Source organism: Berghia stephanieae, chromosome 8 (genome assembly GCF_034508935.2).
Source record: "Berghia stephanieae isolate SIO BIC M18660-M18661 chromosome 8, UCSD_Bste_1.3, whole genome shotgun sequence".
Taxonomy (NCBI): domain Eukaryota; kingdom Metazoa; phylum Mollusca; class Gastropoda; order Nudibranchia; family Aeolidiidae; genus Berghia; species Berghia stephanieae.
The window spans coordinates 4590592-4611561 of NC_088367.1; the positions used below are offsets into that span (position 1 = coordinate 4590592).

At 34.6% G+C, this 20970-nt stretch overlaps 2 protein-coding genes across 5 annotated transcripts in view; one reads left to right on the plus strand and one right to left on the minus strand.

Annotated features, from left to right (window-relative positions):
• LOC144978048 (prolyl 3-hydroxylase 1-like) overlaps positions 1-3367 on the minus strand; it is a 36462-nt gene extending 33095 nt beyond the window's left edge. For 2 of the 3 annotated variants that reach the window (XM_078923538.1, XM_078923540.1), the window contains exons 1-2: positions 1870-3367; positions 813-965 (exon numbers count right to left, since the gene is read on the minus strand). In XM_078923538.1, coding sequence (XP_078779664.1) covers positions 813-965; positions 1870-2445 — 729 coding nt within the window. In that variant the 5' untranslated portion in view covers positions 2446-3367. The remainder of the gene's footprint in view (positions 1-812; positions 966-1869) is intronic. The other variant, XM_078923539.1, reaches the window with a different exon arrangement.
• A 36-nt stretch (positions 3368-3403) lies between these two features.
• The window catches only part of LOC144978049 (UDP-N-acetylhexosamine pyrophosphorylase-like), a 59981-nt gene continuing 42414 nt past the window's right edge, over positions 3404-20970 (plus strand). Inside the window, exon 1 of one of the 2 annotated variants that reach the window (XM_078923543.1) lies at positions 3404-3771. The gene's annotated coding sequence lies outside the window, so the exon portion shown is untranslated. The remainder of the gene's footprint in view (positions 3772-20970) is intronic. The other variant, XM_078923541.1, reaches the window with a different exon arrangement.

Below are 20970 nucleotides of genomic sequence, written 5' to 3' on the forward strand. Positions count from 1 at the left end.
TAATGAATTTATATAGCACCTAAACATCCACATGAATCGTGCTCTGCTGCGCTTTACATAATAAAAATGTTTTTTTTAAAAAAAGGAGTAGTGGTAGGGATGGCGATGTGGTGGTAGGGATGATGATGATGTGGTAGTAGTAGTAGTAGTAGTAGTAGTAGTAGTAGTAGTAGTAGTAGTAGTAGTAGTAGTAGTAGTAGGGATGGTGATGTGCTGCTGGCTGTTGTTGTGATGGTAGGGATAGTGGTGTGATAGTGGTTGTTGTAGCAGTGGTGTGGAGATTAAAATTCTCAGTGCAAAAATCTTCGGGTTACACATATATTGAATGGAGTTGCCTCAATATCTTGGAATTTTCCAAAGCTAGTTACAATAGATCTATTTTTAGCTTTAGAATTGTAATATAATAATAACCACACACAAGTTCGGACTAAAGGCCAGAGGTATGGCCTATCTCAATTTATCAAATTAATATATACGTGTTGCTATTGGTTCTTGGTTGTATATTTTTACATTTTTGTGCATTTGCATATATATATATATATATATATATATATATATATATATAATATATATATATATATATATATATATATATATATATATATATATGTATACATTGTTGCCATAGATTCTCAACTTTGTGTTTATACATTTTCATGCATGTCACGTCTGTAAACAAATTTCCATTTTTTTTCATGAATAAAGTATATCTTATCTTATCTTATCTTATAATATACGAAGCCTAACGGGGTTTAAAATCATGAGAGTACTGAAACAAATTATTGACATTGTACTATGACAAAACTTCTCACCCTGTAAGGAACCATCTCCATGTCTATGAAGTCCGAGGGAGACATCCGGAGAGTGACTTTGTAATACTCCATGTTGATTTTTGTGTCCGCATCGTTTGGGTGGGCCAGGAAGTAGGTGTAGGTTGCTGAGGCAGCTTTTTGAGGTTTCTCTAACTACGTTATAATAAAATAAATATAATGAATGTTCTAAAATAATATTAAAAGTTACATTGTACTAGGAAATAACTGAAAGCCTTTATAATCATGTAATTCTAGGAAATTGAATATTCTCTATAAAAAAAAATAAAATTTTGAGCTTTTACATAGCGCAAAATTTTTATTCTCTATTGTCTTCTCTGGCACTTTCCTACTCACTTCTTTTCTTGTTGTTACCAACATAAGTGCCTGCTCCACTCATTTTTCTGAATCAAAAGTGTATAGTAGAGCTTAAAATGGAATCTTAAATTTATCAAGTCTACCCCAGTATACTTACAATGCCGTTTTTTGAGACTGTTGGACCCAAGTCATACTCAACTGTATCAAATAGAGCCCCCCCCCCCCCCCCCTCCTCCCATGGTCTATATATAAAAAAGAAATCTTGCCCTTTCTATTAAATTTCAGCACAGGAAATGTGTCAATGAAAATTCACCAAAAGGGAATAAACAAAATGAAAAAAAGACCCACACATGGAAGTGCTATCGAAGCTATTATTTTACTAGCAGTATATTTGATGGAAAGAAAACCACTTTATACATCACCCTCACCTCGCCTGAATTTAAAAAAATGCCCAAAATACACATCCTCCCCCCCCCCCCCCCCCCCCCCCCCTTCTATTAAAGTTTGATCAAAGTGCACCTTTCCTCCTCCTATTTCATACACAAGAGAAACTGAACCGGGAGACAAAATTTCATCTAAATCTACATATAGAAGATATATCTATTTTCAGGTCGCTTTCAGACAACACAGTCAAAGCAGGAAAAGAGACTTAGGTTTTGATAAGGATGTTATCAGGTGAATTCCCTGATATGTCTGTAAAAGGTTGAGGGAAAAGAAAAAAATGTTTGAACTTAGAACTTACTTTATAGTAACAATATTGCAAATACTGATAAGGTCTTCTCTCTTCAAAATCCTCATCATAGTCTGACGTCACAGTCTTTTGGTCTCCAAGATGATCTTCCCTGCATCTCCGGATGCAATCTGCAGTTTTCAGAAAATATGTAAAGTGGGCAAATTCATCCACTGAAATTGTAAAATTGGACATTGTTGTTGTCTTATTGCCAGCCAGGCAAGTCATTTTGCATTCTGTGATGATTCCTTTGTAAACTTTGTAAAGTTTAATCGCACTTTCCAGTTTATGAACACAAGAGTACCACAAATGGTCCTGATATGCCTTTCGACCCTCAATAAAAAACTTGTCAAAACTTTTTGCATCGCTGAAAACTTTACTGGACAGCACACGGTCGCCTTCCCCGTTATCAGCTGGGAGTGAATCTTGGGCTGTATCGGATAATGTTGAATGCTGTAGATTAGTTTTTTTCGTCAAGACAACTGTCTCCTCAGTGGCAAAGGCCAAATGGATGAAAATGTATAAGGCTATTGACAAAGAGTTCATCAAATGCAAATTACGGGAATGCATTTTCATCGTCATAATCATGGTATGCCCTTTTATTAGGTTAAAAGATTATTCTGCGTTAAAAATAAATATGACTAGACTAGACGTTGACTCTTTCCTTGGCCATAGGCTATTTGCAAGTAACTTCAACGTGTCAATTTGTTACAAAAGAAGAGGCCACCTTTCTCATTGCAGTTTCCAATGTCAGATTATGGTATCTAGATATAACTATATATGTTGTTCGGCCGTCAATATAAAATGAAGGATAACATGGAATGTGGAACCAATAGAGTCCAAAGCACTTGAATTTATTGGTAATAATAAAATAAACTATTCGCTTCAGACACCTAATTCAAATCACTCCCTTGTACTTGTAGTAGAGTTGTGTAGTGCACAATTTCGTCGTTAGTCTTTAAAACTTAATTAAGCCAAGCTTGTCAAGACTCATCACTCCTTGTCATTGTCACAGTCAAACTCAAACTTCCACTTTTAACTCTTATCGTAGGTCGTCTACTATTTACTTTCGAAAGCTGGAAATCACACGTACACACTGAATTTGATTTCGATTGCAAATGTCGTTCGTTCGTGTCATGAGAATTAGGGCACTGAAATTATGGTGTAAGCGTGAGTACTACACGTACGCGACGAGTGAACAGGTAGACTACCGGTACCCAAAGACAGAGTGGGATCGGCACTCGGCACAGATCTCTGGGAGTGAGTAGTTCATGATGAACGAACACGAACTGCCTACGAGTAAAAATGTCAACAAAGAGTAGATAACTCGGATGTGTTTTTTGTTTGTTTTCTTTTCTTTGAACATAACCCGAAACCCCAAATAAAATTATGACATCCGGTTGATAAAAAATTGGTCAGTCTACATCATTTTCTGAGAAAAATGTATTTTGTTGCCAAAGAATTCAAATTTGGGACGAGAAATTTTAATAGTCTATGAACATTTTCAGGCAGTCAAAGATTTCGTTTCAAAAGCCAACATTGATCTGACTTTTGAATTGAGTGAGGTCAAAGGTTATGAAAATATACAGAGAAGTTACTTCGACGCATAGAGTGTTTTGTGATTTGTCGTTTATCTTGGATACAAAGACCACTGCATCATAATTTGAGTGCAGGATAGACACCAATTTCTTACAGCACATCCTAATTTGCTTAATGTTTCTTGAGATTAGCAATTATATTCATCGAATGAATTGGTTGCGATGCGATCCACGTAGCACTTCCTGTTTACACTTTGCCTAACTCCGCCCCGACACATTCACTGATCACTGTGTTCTCCAGTTCTCCTCCACTTCTACTTGTACCTTGATTGTGTGCAGTGCAAGCAGTCCAAGTCAAGACGCCGGTTACTCTAAGGTAGGCATTTACTGATTTTGTGTCATCCATCGACATTGTCTTTTAAACATCTAATTCTTACATACATACAGATATCTAGATACCGAAGATGCATGTCATTCGAATTCGAGTAACAAAGTCAAGTCAATTGAATTGATTGATGCCCCAGTTAGGTCCAAGTCAAGCCAAGTTACATAGATAGTTAATAAAAAAAAAAAAATCAACACACCCAGTGATAGTGATAAAAGACTTGCTGTACGGTTTCCATATATCATATGATCATACATTATTGACTCCAATTTATCTCTCTGTCTTTTGCAGAGGAATTAAGACAATAATTGTGTTCTCTCAGTCATTTTTATTATACCATTCCAGGCTGATACCTCAATAATAATGATAACGACGATGTTACCTTTAATTTATATAACCATATATCACGCTGGTAATTGGTATTTTTCATTTCATGTAATAGAAACTGGGATGAACTCTGGCTCCATGAGCCTAATGGCTCTAAGGAACTTTTATTTATAATCATCATGATAGTCCTTTGTAGTAGTAGTAGGTAGTGTGTAAGTTAAATGAGACCACCACTACAGTTACTTTACTATTAGACTATTGTTATTTTGATCATAATCTTCATTGCATCATCATCATCGCTTTCATAGGCATTCCATCTTCTATTTGAACAAAGGCAATTTATCGCACTCGCACCTCAATAAATGAGTGCACAGTCTAAACAACTTGAATACATATCTTCATTGTCCCCGATCTTTGATGTTGTTTTTGAGAATAAGTTCATTTATTATATCAATATTCATGATATATTTGTTATTGAAGAAGAAGAGAGTAGCTAATAATGATGAGGATCTGATGTTTATTCCTTGGTTATATGACAAATCGGAGAAGTGATTTTAATCCACTATTTCAAATATTATATCGGAGTGTGAATAACAGTAGCTTTAAAATCAAAATGACCAGAAATGAGAATTAAATTGAAGTTTATGAAAGTATTAAGTATACACATGGTGCGGCTATGTAGTTTTGTGGTACAACACAAGCTTTCGGATCTGATGGTCCTGGGTTCGATCCTCGCTCAGTGCATAGTTGAGTCCTTGGAAAAGACTCTTTACACACATTCTCTCACCGTACTCAGGTGTAAAATGAGTACCTGGTTGTTAATAGCATTGTTCCTACTCGAAAAAAAATGTAATATCACCTAACACGTGTCATGTCTCGTTCTACATGTTTTGTGTTGAATTTGTGATAAACTAGTGCCCTATTTAAAGGTAGCAAGCATTGACCTTTTGGCTCTGAAGTACTACTTAATTACCATACAACATAACACAACAGAAGCCAGATAAACTAATGCTGCCAACCCAGCAGCAATTGGGTAGCTGGTTTTGTTTGATCTAATGGAAAGCGCTTTACTACAGAAATCGGGATAAACCCTGGCTCCAGCAGCTTTGTAGCGGTCCTAAATCCCCAATTATATTGCAATTTATTTTTCTCAATTTATGACATGATAAATATAATCATCATATCAATCAAACATTTGAATTGAATTGAGCTTTTATATGGCGCAATATCCACTCAAAGTGCTCGAAGCGCTTTACAAAGGGTCCCTGACCAACAGCAACAAGTAACATAAAGAACAAGACGTGACTCCTGTTAGGCGATAATACAATTTTTCCCGACAGACACAATGCTGTTAACGACCAGGTACTCATTTTACACCTGAGTACAGTGAGAGAATTTACTCACATGAGTAAAGAGCCTTTTCCAAGGACTCAACTATGCGCTGAGTGAGGCTCGAACCCAGGGCCTTCCGATCCGAAAGCAAGTGTCGTACCACAAGACTACTTGAATATTTCTTACAATTAGAGATAATTATTCTAATGTCATATTCATACCACCAATGAGGAACAGACAATTTGTTGTCTGGTTGTTGATCCCCCCAGTATTAGATTTTATCTCAACCTATGTTTGCTTTTTTTTTTATCCCCCCACTTGGACTTTGTATATAATGGATGGTCAATGTGGCTATGTGGTCTAGTGGTATGACACTCTCTTTTGGATCCGAAGGTCCTGGGTTCGAGCCTTGCTCAGCGCATAATCGAGTCCTTGGAAAAGGCTCTTTACTCACATTCTCTCACTGTGCTCAGGTGTAAGATGAGTACCTGGCCATTAACAGTGTTGTCTCTGTCAGACTAAAATAATAACAACGCCTTCAGGCATCATGTCTCATTCTACATGTTATGCATTGTTGTTGGTCAGGGACCCTATGTAAAGCGGTTTGAGCACGTTTAGTGGATATTGCTCTATATAAAAGCTCAAGCTGAATGGACGGTCAACTTTATCCATCAGTGATTTTCAGTTTAACCTGATAAAAGTTACTTTGGTCACGTGTCCAACTGACAAATATTATGGCCCCAAATATGTCTCTTATATCTATAGGAATTGAGATTAGCGGAAGAGTAGCGTCCCTTGATTGGACGTCACCTTACAGAGAGAATGTCAAATTGGTTTTGCGCATGCGTCTCTCTCGTCCCCGCTTTCGGTGACGTGTCTCATGCAGCTTTCACCGGAGCGCACAACCAACATGACGTTCTCGATCTAAAACCTTTTACGGTGACGTCCAATCAAGGGACGCTACTCTTCCGCTAATCTCATTCCCTTACCTGTCATATCAAAATGGTATTATATTGGGGTCAGCCCAATGGTAAAATGTGATATCAAACTCAAAATGACCAGAATGGATGTTGGTTTTTTTCTCTTTAAGAAACAAGACTCAGTGTCCTCAAGTGTCCTCGATAAATTACATACATATGGCTAATTCAAATTTCATTTTTTAGCCATAACTATAATTTTTAACAACTGAACCAGCCCAATATAATAATAATACTATTTCGCGGTGATGGGTCACATATTCATGTGATTTACTTGTTTTTTTGTCCTACAATCTCTCTCTCTCTATCTATCTCTCTCTCTCTCTCTCTCTCTCTCTCTCTCTCTCTCTCTCTCTCTCTCTCTTTCTATCTCTCTCTCTCTCTCTCTCTCTCTCTCTCTCTCTCTCTTTCTTTCTTTCTTTCTTTCTCTCTCTCATTATCCCCATCTCTCTCCCTTTCTTTCCCTCTCTACCCACATGTCTCTCTCTCTCTCTCTCTCTCTCTCTCTCTCTCTCTCTCTCTCTCTCTCTCTCTCTCTCTGGAAGTCGCCCCACCCCTCCACACACACACACGCACACACACCGAGTCCCCAGTCAAGTTGTTCCTGTTTGCCTTGTTACCGTTATCGTCTTCAACCATTTAGAGTCACGACAAGACAGTGACTCAATCTCAAGGTTATTTCAGTATTCAGTCCGGCCATAGAGCCATTTACTAACGTCACTATCGTCATTGGCGTCATTCACTAAAATAAACAAACAAACAAACAAACAACTTGAGGGGGGGGGGGTCTCTGAGAGAGAGAGAGAGAGAGAGAGAGAGAGAGAGAGGGAGGGAAAGAAAGGGAGAGAGATGGGGATAGAGAATGAGAGTGGGATGGGGATAATGAGAGAGAGAGAGAGACAGACAGACAGAGAGAGAGAGAGAGAGAGAGGTGTATGGAATGTAATGGAAAATTTAGATAACGTCATTCATTTTTATCCATTTACAATGGTCAATAGCGTTTCACAATGCCATAATAACAAAAAAGGATAAGTAGGCAAATTGATATGTTTTGTGTGTGTATTGTGTGTCGTGTGTCATGTGCGTGTTATTGATGGTTTAATCCTTATCCCCGTCACAGCTGTCCATCCCGATGACAGTATTTTAATATCCATGTCAATAATCCACCCCGATAATCAAGTCTGATATTCATACAACATGCCAGACTTGCCAACTAAACACATTTTTTTCTCAAAAAATTTGGCCAGAAAACGTGTACCTCACGTATAATAATAATATAATAATAATAATATAATAATAATAATAATAATAATAATAATAATAATAATAATAATATATAATAATAATAATAATAATAATAATAATAATAATAATAATAATAATAATAATAATAATAATAATAATAATAATAAAATAATAATAAATAATGATAATAATATAATATAATAATAATATAATAATAATATTATAATAATAATAATAATATTGATAATAATAATAATAATATTGATAATAATAATATAATAATAATAATAATAATATATATGATAATAATAATAATAATAATAATAATAATAATAATAATAATAATAATAATAATAATAATAAATGGTAATAATAATAATAATAATGATAATAATAAAAATAATAATAATAATAATAATAATAATAATAATAATAATAATAATAATAATAATAATAATAATAATAATAATGATAATAATAATAATAATAAGCATATTTATATAGCGCCTTTCGCCGAAACCTCAAAGCGCTGTATCGATGTATCCGAACGATTCCTCAGATTTCCTGGGATTTCGTAGGCGTCTTTTAAGACCTCTCAGGTTAAAGACTTTAAAATAAAAAAGATTTGTTTTTGCAAATTGGAAGTCAGTTTTCTCCATCGGAATGTGACGTAAAAGTTAAGCTGGCCAAATTGAGAATTAATTTTTTTTAAAAAGAAAAAAAAAAGGTTTTCTGTCGGGTTTTTTTGGCTGTAATCGTCTACTTTATTGACTGTTAAAGGCTGTACCGCTATTTTGGTTTGAGACCATTGCATAGTCGTGGCTAAGATGACAATTGTATTGATTTCCCACAAACAAAACAATTTATCGAATGGAAAAATGCATTGGCTCTACGTGTCAATTGAAGCTTTTTGAGAAGCTGCATTGGGTATGATGCATGATGTAATTATAGTACGCTTGTCGGCCATGGTATGATGAAATCGTTCGTGGAAAAGTGCAATTGAAGAGTGGTTTTCCAAAACTTCCCAACTCCGTTTTTCCCCCCATTTTGAGATATTGATGATTATTTCCCCTAAAATCTCTCATTCGGTCTATTATTTTATCATCTATTTAAACTTCAAAGTCACACAAATCTAAGGGAATTCTTGTGCTATTTGATGCTTAAAGTAAAATTTATGTTTCAATTTATCTCATGGATGAAAAATCTCAAAAAATAGAAAAATCGACTTAACGAGTTTTGGAAAACCAGCGTTATTGGAATTATATTTGTTCGTCTGAAAAACTTGACTTTTATATAGAGCAATATCCACTAAACGTACTCAAAGCGCTTTACAAGGGGTCCCTACCAGCAACACGTAACATAAAGAATGAGAAATGACGCTATTTAGGCGATATTACATTTTTTTTCCGACAGAGACAACGCTGTTAACGGCCAGGTATTCATTTTACACATGATTACGGCGAGAGAAAGTGAGTAAAGAGCCTTTTCCAAGGACTCAAGTATCCGCCGAGCGTGGCTCGAACCCGGGACCTTCCGATCCTAAAGCGAGTGTCATACCACTAGACCACATAGCTGCAGTTACCTTGGTTTATTCTTGGTCTTTCCCCGGTTATTTGCGATTATTTTGGGCAGGTGTTGTTTTATATTTATTTATTTATTTATAACTATTATTATTATTATTATTATTATTATTATTATTATTATTATTATTATTATTATTATTATTATTATTATTATTATTATTATTATTATTATTATTATATTATTATTATTATTATTATTATTATATATATTATTATTATTATTATTTATTATTATTATTATTATTATTATTATTATTATTATTATTATTATTATTATTATTATTATTATTATTATTATTAATATTATTATTATTATTATTAATATTATTATATTATTATTATTAAATTTTTATTATTATTATTATTATTATTATTATTATTATTATTATTATTATTATTATTATTATTATTAATAATATTATTGAGCAAATTGGGGGTTAATAGTCTTGCTCAAGGAAGAAACCCAAAGAGCCTGCCTGAAGCGGGGCTCGAAACCGGCACCTTCCGGGCCACAGTGCAATACCTTAACCACTCGGCCACTTCGCCCCCCCCCCCCCCCCCCCCCCCCCCACCCCAAATGAAATATCTATATTCCTTCATGGAATTCCTCGGCGACGATATCTTATGGTGTCGTGGCGGAAGGGCATTTAAAAAATATATTATTATTGTTATCATCATAATCATCATTATTATGGGGCAGTGTGGCTCAGCGGTCAGGCCTTTGCTTCGTTCCCGTAAAGTACCGAGTTCGAATACCCTCTGCGCTTTTGGCCTTGAGCAAGTCGTCTCGTCCTAGCTCAATTTGCAGCGCTGCACTGCGTCTGACGCCTGGGATATTCCAGTCTTCCCTTGGAATAGCCCCTAGAGACAAATATCCCTCTATAGGATGGATAAAGGGAAGTTTATTTTTAAAATTTATTTAATCATCATTTTAAAAATAGAATGTTTTGCTGATAACAAAAAAAAAAAAAAAAAAAAAAAAAAAAAAAGAAAAAGAAAAAAAAATCCCTTTATTCATCCCATAGGGGAAATTTGTCTCTAGGGTCTATTCCAAGGGAAGACTGGAATAACCCAGGCGTCAGCCGCAGTGCAGCGCCGCAAGTTGAGCTAAGGCGAGGTGACTTGCTCAAGGCCACAGCGCAGCGGCGGGTGATCGAACTCGATACCTTTCGGGTAGGAAGCAAAGACCGTACTGATGAGCCACCCTGCCCCCAATAATAATCTCCCATTTATTTTCCAATATGTTAAATGACATGAAATTATACCGAGTCAAAACTCAGCAATGTGTAAAATTACCCTCAGAATAACATTTGAACAATGTCATAATATAGGGGCTTACAAATACATTGTACAATTTATTATATTCAATTAAACTGTCACAGCAATTACCCTGGATACGTACGCTTTTGAGAGGAGAGAGGCAAACTTTACTGTTCACTGTTTTAATTTTCATAACAATAGGGAATGAAATTAGTGGAAGAGTAGCGTCCCTTGATTGGACGTCACGGCGGGAAAGTTATTAGAGAGAGAACGTCATATTGGTCGTGCGCATGCGTCTCTCGTCCTCGCGGAATCATTCCTATTTTCACTCTTCTTTTTTGTACTTACTATTCCGCCAGTTTCTCTAAAAGTCCGATTTACAAAAAATGATGATAATGGTAAGAATAAAAAAGAACAACGAGGGGGGGAGGTGAAAGAGGTGAATTTCCTATTTCTTTTTGTCTCAAATTCTTATTTTCGGGCGTTCTGGTTCCCCTTTTGGAATGTGAAGAGTTGGCAGGTCTGAGACTCAAAAGGAGGGGGTAGGTGGGTGGGCGGCACGTGATATTGTAAGAAGGAATGACGTTGACGTCACTCAGCTCTTTGTTACTATTTTTAGACATCCTGTTACTGATAGGTTCTCATTAAATTATATCAATCAAGGTATAAACATTAACGTATCGGTTACACACACAAACAGTTTTGTGTGTTAGCGGGTTCCATTAAGCTGGCAGCCGGATGTACGCATAACATCAATGTTCTATATCAGATAGTTTTTGGTTTAAAAAACAAAACAAAACAAAAAAACAAACAAAAAGCAACAAACTAGCCGGTCATTATTATTTTTTCTACGACATTCCGAACACTGCCTCCGGTCTCTTAGTCGAAAACCCGTTTATAGATAGTATGCACTTGGCTAAGAAACTCACAACATTGCCATCCGGAAGTATAACGTACCAACACACAAAACTGTGTTACCATGAAGGTTTATAGTCTGGTTAATACGGTCATGGTTACACATAATTTTGCGTGTTGGTCCGTTATATTTCCGGATGGCAATTTTGTGAGTGTCTTGGCCAAGCGCACACTATCTATAAACGTTCAAGACTACACAGTTTTGTGTGTTGGTCCGTAATACTTCCGGATGGCAATGTTGTGAACTTCTTAGCCAAGCGCAAACTATCTTTATTTCCGGATGGCAATGTTGGGATTCTTTCAACCAAGCGCATACTATCTATCTACCTTTCTTGGCCAATTCGCTGACTGTATTGATTTTGATAATCATTTGTATGACAACATACATGCCTGTATTGTGTTTTTTGTTTGAAAACGGCCTCAATAGACCAGCGATTCGTGTGGTTGATTTCATCCACTCAGCAAAAGTTAAGGGGAGTTTTGGTAGCTGGGAAAACTGATGACGAAGGCTTGTTTGATTAGAATGTTGGTTTTTATAACACGCCGGTGCTCGAACTTTGTGTGTGGGTGCGGGTGGGTAAGTGGGTGGGTGTATGTCTGAGGGAATGGGGGTGGGGGGGGGGGGGGGGCACAGACTACTAGGAGTCTTGTGTTATCTAGGAGGGGGGGGGGGTGAGAAAGTGTATGTCTGTGTATGTGGGTTTTTTTATGAGAGGAATTTTGAGGACGTATACATTTCTCTTAAAAGTGCAATTTACATAGGAATAGGAGGTATCTACTTTTTGGAAACATTTGAATTTGACAGAAATGCCCACTGGTGATATTATTGCCGCATCGTCACGTAATCTGGTCCAATGTTTTCATTTGTACAAAAGGTAAAAAAAATTGCATTGCTCTAACGAAAATTACAAAGGTAAAACACACAAACACACACATACACACACACACACACACACAAATGTTTAATATTTTAATGTTTGATAATTAAAAATGTTGATTGTTTCGAGATAAGAAAAACAACCGCCATAACTGATAAACAATGACATTGTTATCGCGATATTCTTATTCTTGCCATGATTTTGTTTTCTTTTGTTGTTATTTGTTTTCGAGATTTGTGGGTTCCGGATTTGAGTGTAGCCATCGTAAAGTTATAGCCTGACACTGATAAAAAAATGACGTCAAACTGCCAGTCCTGGAGGGTTCAAGTGTCAGGCTAAAAATGTTAACGATGGCTACGAGTTGAGCGTCGCTTTCGTTAACTCGTTTCCTGACAGCATGACTTGCACTGTGACGTCATTTTTAGTTTACTGCACCGCCTCGTCTAATGAATTGTTATTAATAGTTCGAAGTTGACGTCACTCAGGTCTTTGTTATTGTTTTTTTTTTTTTTGACATCCGCGTTTATTAGTAATTCTCACTAACCCGTATTAACCAGACTATAAAAGTTCATGGTTACACATGATTTTGTGTGTTGGTCCGTTATTCTTCCGGATGGCAATGTTGTGAGCGTCTTAGCCAAGCACATACTATCTATAGATGCCTTGGTCACAACATTGAACGGACCAACACACAAAACTCTGTGTAACCACGAAGTTTCATAGTGTAGTCTGTATTTTGGCATACTTTTTGGGCAATGTCAGGCTATGAGTTAAAGAAGGTTATGGTTTGAGTCTCGCTGTGGGCAGCGCCATGTTGAGTCATTGGAAATTCTCTTAGTTGCATTTGTTCAACACGCTTTACAAGGACCACCAAGCCAATGGAAACTCTTAAACATGTAGGCAAGACATGACGTTTGTAAAACACAATCTTCCTTTCGGCAGACAAGTACTCAACATTTAAACCTGAGAATGGTGAGACATTGGGGTTAAAGAGTCTTTTCCGAGGACTTAACTTTGCGCTGCCCAAATTGGGACTCAAACCAGTGACTTACGAGCTTGAACTTCTTTTTCTTGTTTTTGTTGTTGTTGGTTGCTGTTGCTTTTGTTGTTGTTGTTGTTGTTGTTGTTCTTCTTCTTCTTCTTCTTCTTCTTCTTCTTCTTCTTCTTCTTCTTCTTCTTCTTCTTCTTCTTCTTCTTCTTCTTCTTCTTCTTCTTCTCCATATATGGAATTGGCTGGTCTGTTATTTTATGAACTATAGAACGAACTGATTCACCACTTGTTGAGTACCGATTTATTATAACTATTACTAGGTCACGGTGTCAATTACTACTGATAAATTTCGTGTCGATTCGATTCCTTCATTGCAACGCGAAAAGTGTCAGCAAGAAGTAAAGAGAAGACTTGCTGAGTGTGTTGTTGTTGTTGTTTGTTGTTCTTGAACGTTTTACTTACAAAATATAACACGTTAGCTTAAATTGGAAGACCCCCCCCCCCCCCTTTTTTTTCTCTTTTTTTTCCTTTTGTTCGGCTTACTCGAAATATTTTTTCATTCTTTGCCGGGCGGGCATGCGTGTCGAGCAGCCACACTTCTTTTGTAATGTCAAAAGAAATATATAGAGTGTGCAGTTTATATATATTATTTTTCAATTAGATTGCGTGTGCATTTGTTTCTCGAAAGATTCAGCTTAAAGATTGAGATACAAGGTACATGTTGGTTTGTATTGTGAATTATATACTATCTACTCCATACCGCTACTAGTGATTAATAATTCAGGAGGGATTTGCCGTGTTAGAAAAGAAAGGTAATGAGCCACATTTAATTAATTCATTCATCGATGTGTTTATTTTTATTTATTTATTTATTTATTTATTTATTTATTTATTTATTTATTTATTCGTTAAATGATTTGTCAATGTATTTATTGATTCATCTGTGATAAAAGTTTGTTTGTTTGTTTATTCAATTATTTATAATTTCTTCATCCATTTATTTATCTTATTTGCACTTATTCTACTTGAAACTGATTTTTCCTCACGTCCTTATTTGGGCAGCACGCTGTTTTGTTTTGTTTTTAATTATTTCTTAATTATGTGTATGTGTGTTTGTTTGTGTTTGTGTGTAAGTGTAAATCGTGCACCTCTGTGAGGTTATAAAATCTTTTAAAATGTACTTTTATATGAACTATGCTTTTCTGTCTATTCACTCATCTGTCTACCTATCTATCTATCTATCTATTTATCTATCTATCTATATGTCTGTCTGTCTGTCTATCTATCTATCTATATTTTATACGTCTGTTTGTCTATCTATCTATCAATCTATCTATCTATCTATCTATCTATCTATCTATCTATCTATCTATCTATCTACCTGTTTATCTATACATCTATCTATCTATCTATATATCTATATTTTATACGTCTGTTTGTCTATCTATCTATCTATCTATCGATCTATCTATCTATCTATCTATCTATCTATCTATCTATCTATCATTCTATCTATTATCTATCTATCCGTTTATCAATAACTCTATCATTCCGCTTAACTTTAAGAACCATGTCAATGTGTCAATGACATACGGTTTCTAGCTCTGTCTGACCTCGTGACCTATTTATCATAACAACAGAACGGTTTAAACTCTCGAGGAAGTGTCCTCTTTTTCGTTTTGATCACGTTGGCATCATGTAGAAAAGGTCGTTTTTATTAAATTAATTCTTGTCACACACACACACACACACACACACACACACACACACACACACACACACACAAACACTTACTACGCGCGCGCGTACAGACTACAGACACACATATGCGCGTGCAAAAATAGGGGTTGAAGGTCACACGTCCAATGATCAAATTCGTAACGTTGTCAATAAATTCGACAAGGATCTTGGTGATGAACGCGAGGTTGGTGCGTTTTGCTGTTTGTTGTTGTTGTTGTTTTTTTTTTTTGAGTTTTTTTTTTTTTTCTTTTTTTTTTTTTTTTTTTTGTTTGCTTTTTTTCTGTTTGTTTATTTGATTTTGTTTCCATCTTTTGGCATCATCATCGTCATTCTTCTTCTTCTTCTTCTTCTTCTTCTTCTTCTTCTTCTTCTTCTTCTTCTTCTTCTTCTTCTTCTTCTTCTTCTTCTTCTTCTTCTTCTTCTTCTTTTTTTTCTTCTTCTTCTTCTTCTTCTTCTTCTTCTTCTTCTTCTTCTTCTTCTTCTTCTTCTTCTTCTTCTTATTATTATTATTATTATTATTATTATTATTATTATTATTATTATTATTATTATTATTATTATTATTATTATTATTATTATTATTATTATTTTTATCATCATCATCATTATTATTATTTTATTATTATTATTATTATTATTATTATTATTATTATTATTATTATTATTATTATTATTATTATTATTATTATTATTATTATTATTATTATTATTATTGAAACGATATAACATTATATATAAACAATATTGTAGAAGTTTGAGGGAATTATACATAGAATGTTTATTAACAGCTCCCATGTATAAGTCCAGTCCGTAGATTATGCACGCTTAAAATCTTACCACAATCAAACCCATTCATTGAAGTCTATATAGAACAATTTTTCAATAAAATAGGTATAAAATATTTAATTCCGCCACGATTGTTTAAATAAATACACCACACGGATGCCATGTCGAAGATTTTGAGCGTGATTCTCACAATTTGATGTGTGATCTGTCGATCCCTCGCATAGGGAATGAGATTAGCGGAAGAGTAGCGTCCCTTGATTGGACGTCACCTTACAGAGAGAACGTCAAAATGGTTTTGCGTATGCGTCTCTCTTGTCCTCGCTTTCGGTGAAGTGTCTCATGCCGCACAACCAACATGACGTTCTCTCTCTAATAACTTTTCCGCTCGTGACCACCAATCAAGGGACGCTACTCTTCCGCTAATCTCATTCCCTATAGATTTGCTTTATGATCGATGCGTGTCGTTTATTTCTTATGCCTTGAATACCTAGTCAATTCAATTCCATGCATTTGTGCGGCTATGTGGTCTAGTGGTATGACACTCGCTTTCGGATCGGAAGGTCCTGTGTTCTAGCCTTGCTCGGCATGGCGCGTAGTCCAGTCCTTGGAAAATGCTCTTTACTCACATTCTCTCACCGTACTCAGGTGTAAAATGATTACCTGGCTGTTAACAGCGTTGTCTCTGTCCGAAAAAAAAATGGTAATATTGCCTAACAGGCGCCATGTCCCCTCCTACATGTTGTGTGTTGCTGTTGGCCAGGTCCCTCTTGTAACGCGCTGTGAGCACGTTTAATGGATATTGCACTATATAAAAGCACATTTTTTTTAAAAATGACTTTTTAATCTCTTCTTCTTTATAAAACGTTTTCTCATTCCTTCAACCCATCCGTGACCAAATGTTGGAGTCTTTTGGGTTGGATTCAAGACAGGGTTCATTGGAGGCCATTCCTCTTTAGAAGTCAATCGAATTTGATTTCTGCACTTTTAAAATCTTACCACAATCAAACCCATTTATTGAAATTTATATATAGCTATTAAATTTTTCAAGAAAATAGGTTTTAAATATATAGATAGTATGCGCTTGGCTAAGAAGCTCATAACATTGCCATCCGGAAGTATAACGGACCAACACACAAAACTGTGTGTATCCATGAACGTTTATAGTCGGGTTAATACAGTTTAGTGAGCATTACTCATCAACGCGGATGGCAAGAAACAATAACAAAGACCCGAGTGACGTCATCTTCAAACTATCTATATCCGATTTTTTTTCCATTTTGAGGTATTAGGGATTATTTCCCTGAAAACTTCTCGTTTGGTCTATTATTTTATCACAGTCAAACTTGACACAAATCTAAGGAAATTCTTGTGTCACTTGATGCTTTAAATAAAATTTAGATTATGTTTCAATTTAATGGATGGAAAATTTCAAAAAGTAGAAAAATCGACTTCACAAGTGCTGGTGTTGGAAATCCAGCCTTCGTATATATATATATATATATATATATATATATATATATATATATATATATATATATATATATATATATATATATATATATATATATAAAATTCCATTTATTCATCCCCAAGGGGAAATTTGTCTCTAGGGTCTATTCCAAGGGAAGACTAGAATAACCCAGGCGTCACCCGCAGAGCAGCGCCGCAAAGTGAGCTAGGGCGAGGTGACTTGCTCAAGGCCACACAGCGCAGCGGCGGGTGATTGAACTCGGTACCATTCGGGTAGGAAACAAAGACCGTACCACTGAGCCACGCTGCCCCTATATATATATATATGTGTGTGTGTGTGTGTGTGTGTGTGTGTGCGAGTGTTGGTGGGTACTTGTAGGTACGAGAGTGCTCGATAACGTTGGTTAGAGCTAATATAAAATATAGATGGAGTCACTCACTTATTTATGGCCGATACACATGTTTCTGTAGTCTCCATCCACGTCGTCAGTCGGCATATTATGTCCGTAGTATCTATATACATTTAAAAAAAAAAATTCTTTCTAAATGCAACACGGAAGTCAAGAGAGCTTATTTTACAGACGGTCTCTTCTCTGCCTCTATGGCCGATTGTTTGCCGTCAAATGATATTTGCTTTGGGATTCCCAGTCGCGGAGCCCACACGGTCTGTCCCCATCAAATAGCTAAGCCTTGGTGTTTCTCTGTATATAGTATGATCTTGGCTAAGAAGCTCATAACATTGCCATCCGGAAGTATAACGGACCAACACACAAAACTGTGTGTATCCATGAACGTTTATAGTCAGGTTAATACAGTTCGGTGAGCATTACTCATAAACGCGGATGGCAAAAAACAATAACAAAGACCTGAGTGACGTCATCTTCGAACCATCTATATAATATAGGATATCGTTTATCCCCAGTTTTTGTCCCTATTGAAGCACTTACGTTTAAGAGGTTGAATAAAGAAAGATACCACATACAATGTGAATCGCTAACACTGTAGAGTATGGTAAAACTTGAGCTTTTATATGATATATCTATGCAATGTCCACTAAACGTGCTCAAAGGGGTCCCTGACCAACAGCAACGCGTAACATGTAGAACGAGACATGACGCCTGTTAGGCGATATTACAATATATTTTTTTCCGACAGAGACAACGCTGTTAACGGCCAGGTACTCATTTTAAACCTGAGTATGATGCGAGAATGAAAGTAAACAGCCTTTTCCGAGGGCTCAGCTATGCGCCGAGAGTGGCTGGAACCTAGGACCTTCCGATCCGAAAGCCCACCCGCCCTCCTCCCAACAGAGGTAGATAAAGAAAGAACTGGGCAATCATAATGATATGTGTTTATTATGACACGTCCTATAACAATATTGATATCGACACGTCATAGAAATCTACGGCAAAGAGCAATCGAGACGGATCTTCTATTGTTATTTATAAATCCATTTTAGATTCGATACAGCTTTACGTGGGTTGATAAGGATGTGAACAGGTGTGAATGAAAAGTGACAGACAACGCAAGAACGAAAAATACAAGATAAAAAATCATCTCAATAAATCAGTCAACCTCGACTTGTTCTCTCTCTCTCTCTCTCTCTCTCTCTCTCTCTCTCTCTCTCTCTCTCTCTCTCTCTCTCTCTCTCTCTATCTATCTATCTATCTATCTATCTATCTCTCTCTCCCTCTCTCTCTCTATCTATCTATATATCTCTCTCCCGCTTTCTCTCTCCCTCTCTATCTCTATCTCTCGCTCTCTATCTCCCTTTCCCTCTCTCCCTCTCTCTCTCTCTCTCTCTCTCTCTCTCTCTCTCTCTCTCTCTCACTCCTCTCCCTCTCTGTCTGTCTGTCTCTCTATCTATCTATCTATCTATCTATGTATCTATCTATCTGTCTATCTAATCTATGTATCTCTCTCTCTCTCTCTCTCTCTCTCTCTCTCTCTCTCTCTCTCTCTCTCTCTCTGTGTGTGTGTGTGTGTGTGTGTGTGTGTGTGAATGCATACGTCACACTCCCAGTCAGTAGATTCCAGCTAGTCGTGTTGATTGTCCTTAACCTTTGTTCTCCGAGAATGCCTCAAGTCTTTCCAAGAAAGGAAATCGGTGATGTGGAACGCCAGTGGTGCATGTCGAGATTGAATGATCTTTGAGGAATTCGCGTTCAGGATGGAAATCGGCCTGCCAATAGGATCCATGTCGTTCTGGGAATTGAAAGTGATAAAAATATAATAATAATGATAATAATAATAATAATAATAATAATAATAATAATAATAATAATAATAATAATAATAATAATAATAATAATAATAATAATAATAATAATGATAATAATAATAATAATAATAATAATAATAATAATAATAATAATAATAATAATAATGATAATAATAATAATGATAATAATAATAATAATAATAATAATAATAATAATAATAATAATAATAATAATAATGATAATAATAATAATGATAATAATAATAATCATAATAATAATAATGATAATAAATAATAATAATAATAATAATAATAATGATAATAATAATAATAATAATAATAATAATAATAATAATAATAATAATAATAATAATAATAATAATAATAATGATGATGATTAACCAGCAAACCATGACAAGTTCAGTTAGGACTGATTGATTGGACAGTGACAGTGTTACGTATTTCAACTGCCCACCCCCCCCCCCCCCCCCCCCCCCCCCCTTTCCCCGCTTCGACAAACCTACCCCTCCGTCTTTTCAAAGTTTAATTAACAAATCTTTATTTCCATCTCAGCTTATCTTTATAATTATATCGTCATTGTACAACCCCCGAAAGGACGGAATAGAATATTATTATTGTTATCATCATCATCATCATCATCATTGTTGTTATTATTATTATTATTATTATTATTATTATTATTATTATTATTATTATTATTATTATTATTATTTATTATTATTATTATTATTATTATTATTATTATTATTATTATTATTATTATTTTATTATTATTATTTTATTATTATTATTATCATCATCATCATCATCATCATCATCATCATCATCATCATCATCACATCATCATCATTATTATTATTATTATTATTATTATTATTATTATTATTATTATTATTATTATTTTTTTATTATTATTATTATTATTATTATTATTATTATTATTATTATTATTATTATTATTATTATTATTTTATTATTATTATTATTATCATCATCATCATCGTCATTATTATTATTATTAATTATTATTATTATTATTATTATTATTATTATTATTATTATTATTATTATTATTATTATTAAATTTTTATTATTATTATTATTATTATATTATTATTATTATTATTATTATTATTATTATTATTATTATTATTATTATTATTATTATTATTATTATTATTATTATTATTATTATTATTATTTTATTATTATTATTATTATTATTATTATTATTATTATTATTATTATTATTATTAATTATTATTATTATTATTATTATTATTACTCATTATCATTGTTGTTGTTGTTGTTGTTGTTGTTGTTATTGTTGTAAGTAGTATTAGTAATAGTAGTAGTAGTCGTCGTTGTTTCAGCATTGTTTTTTATTGTTTTCATCAAGGCCGTCTGTTTGATGGTGATGGTGGTGATTATGACGATGGTGATG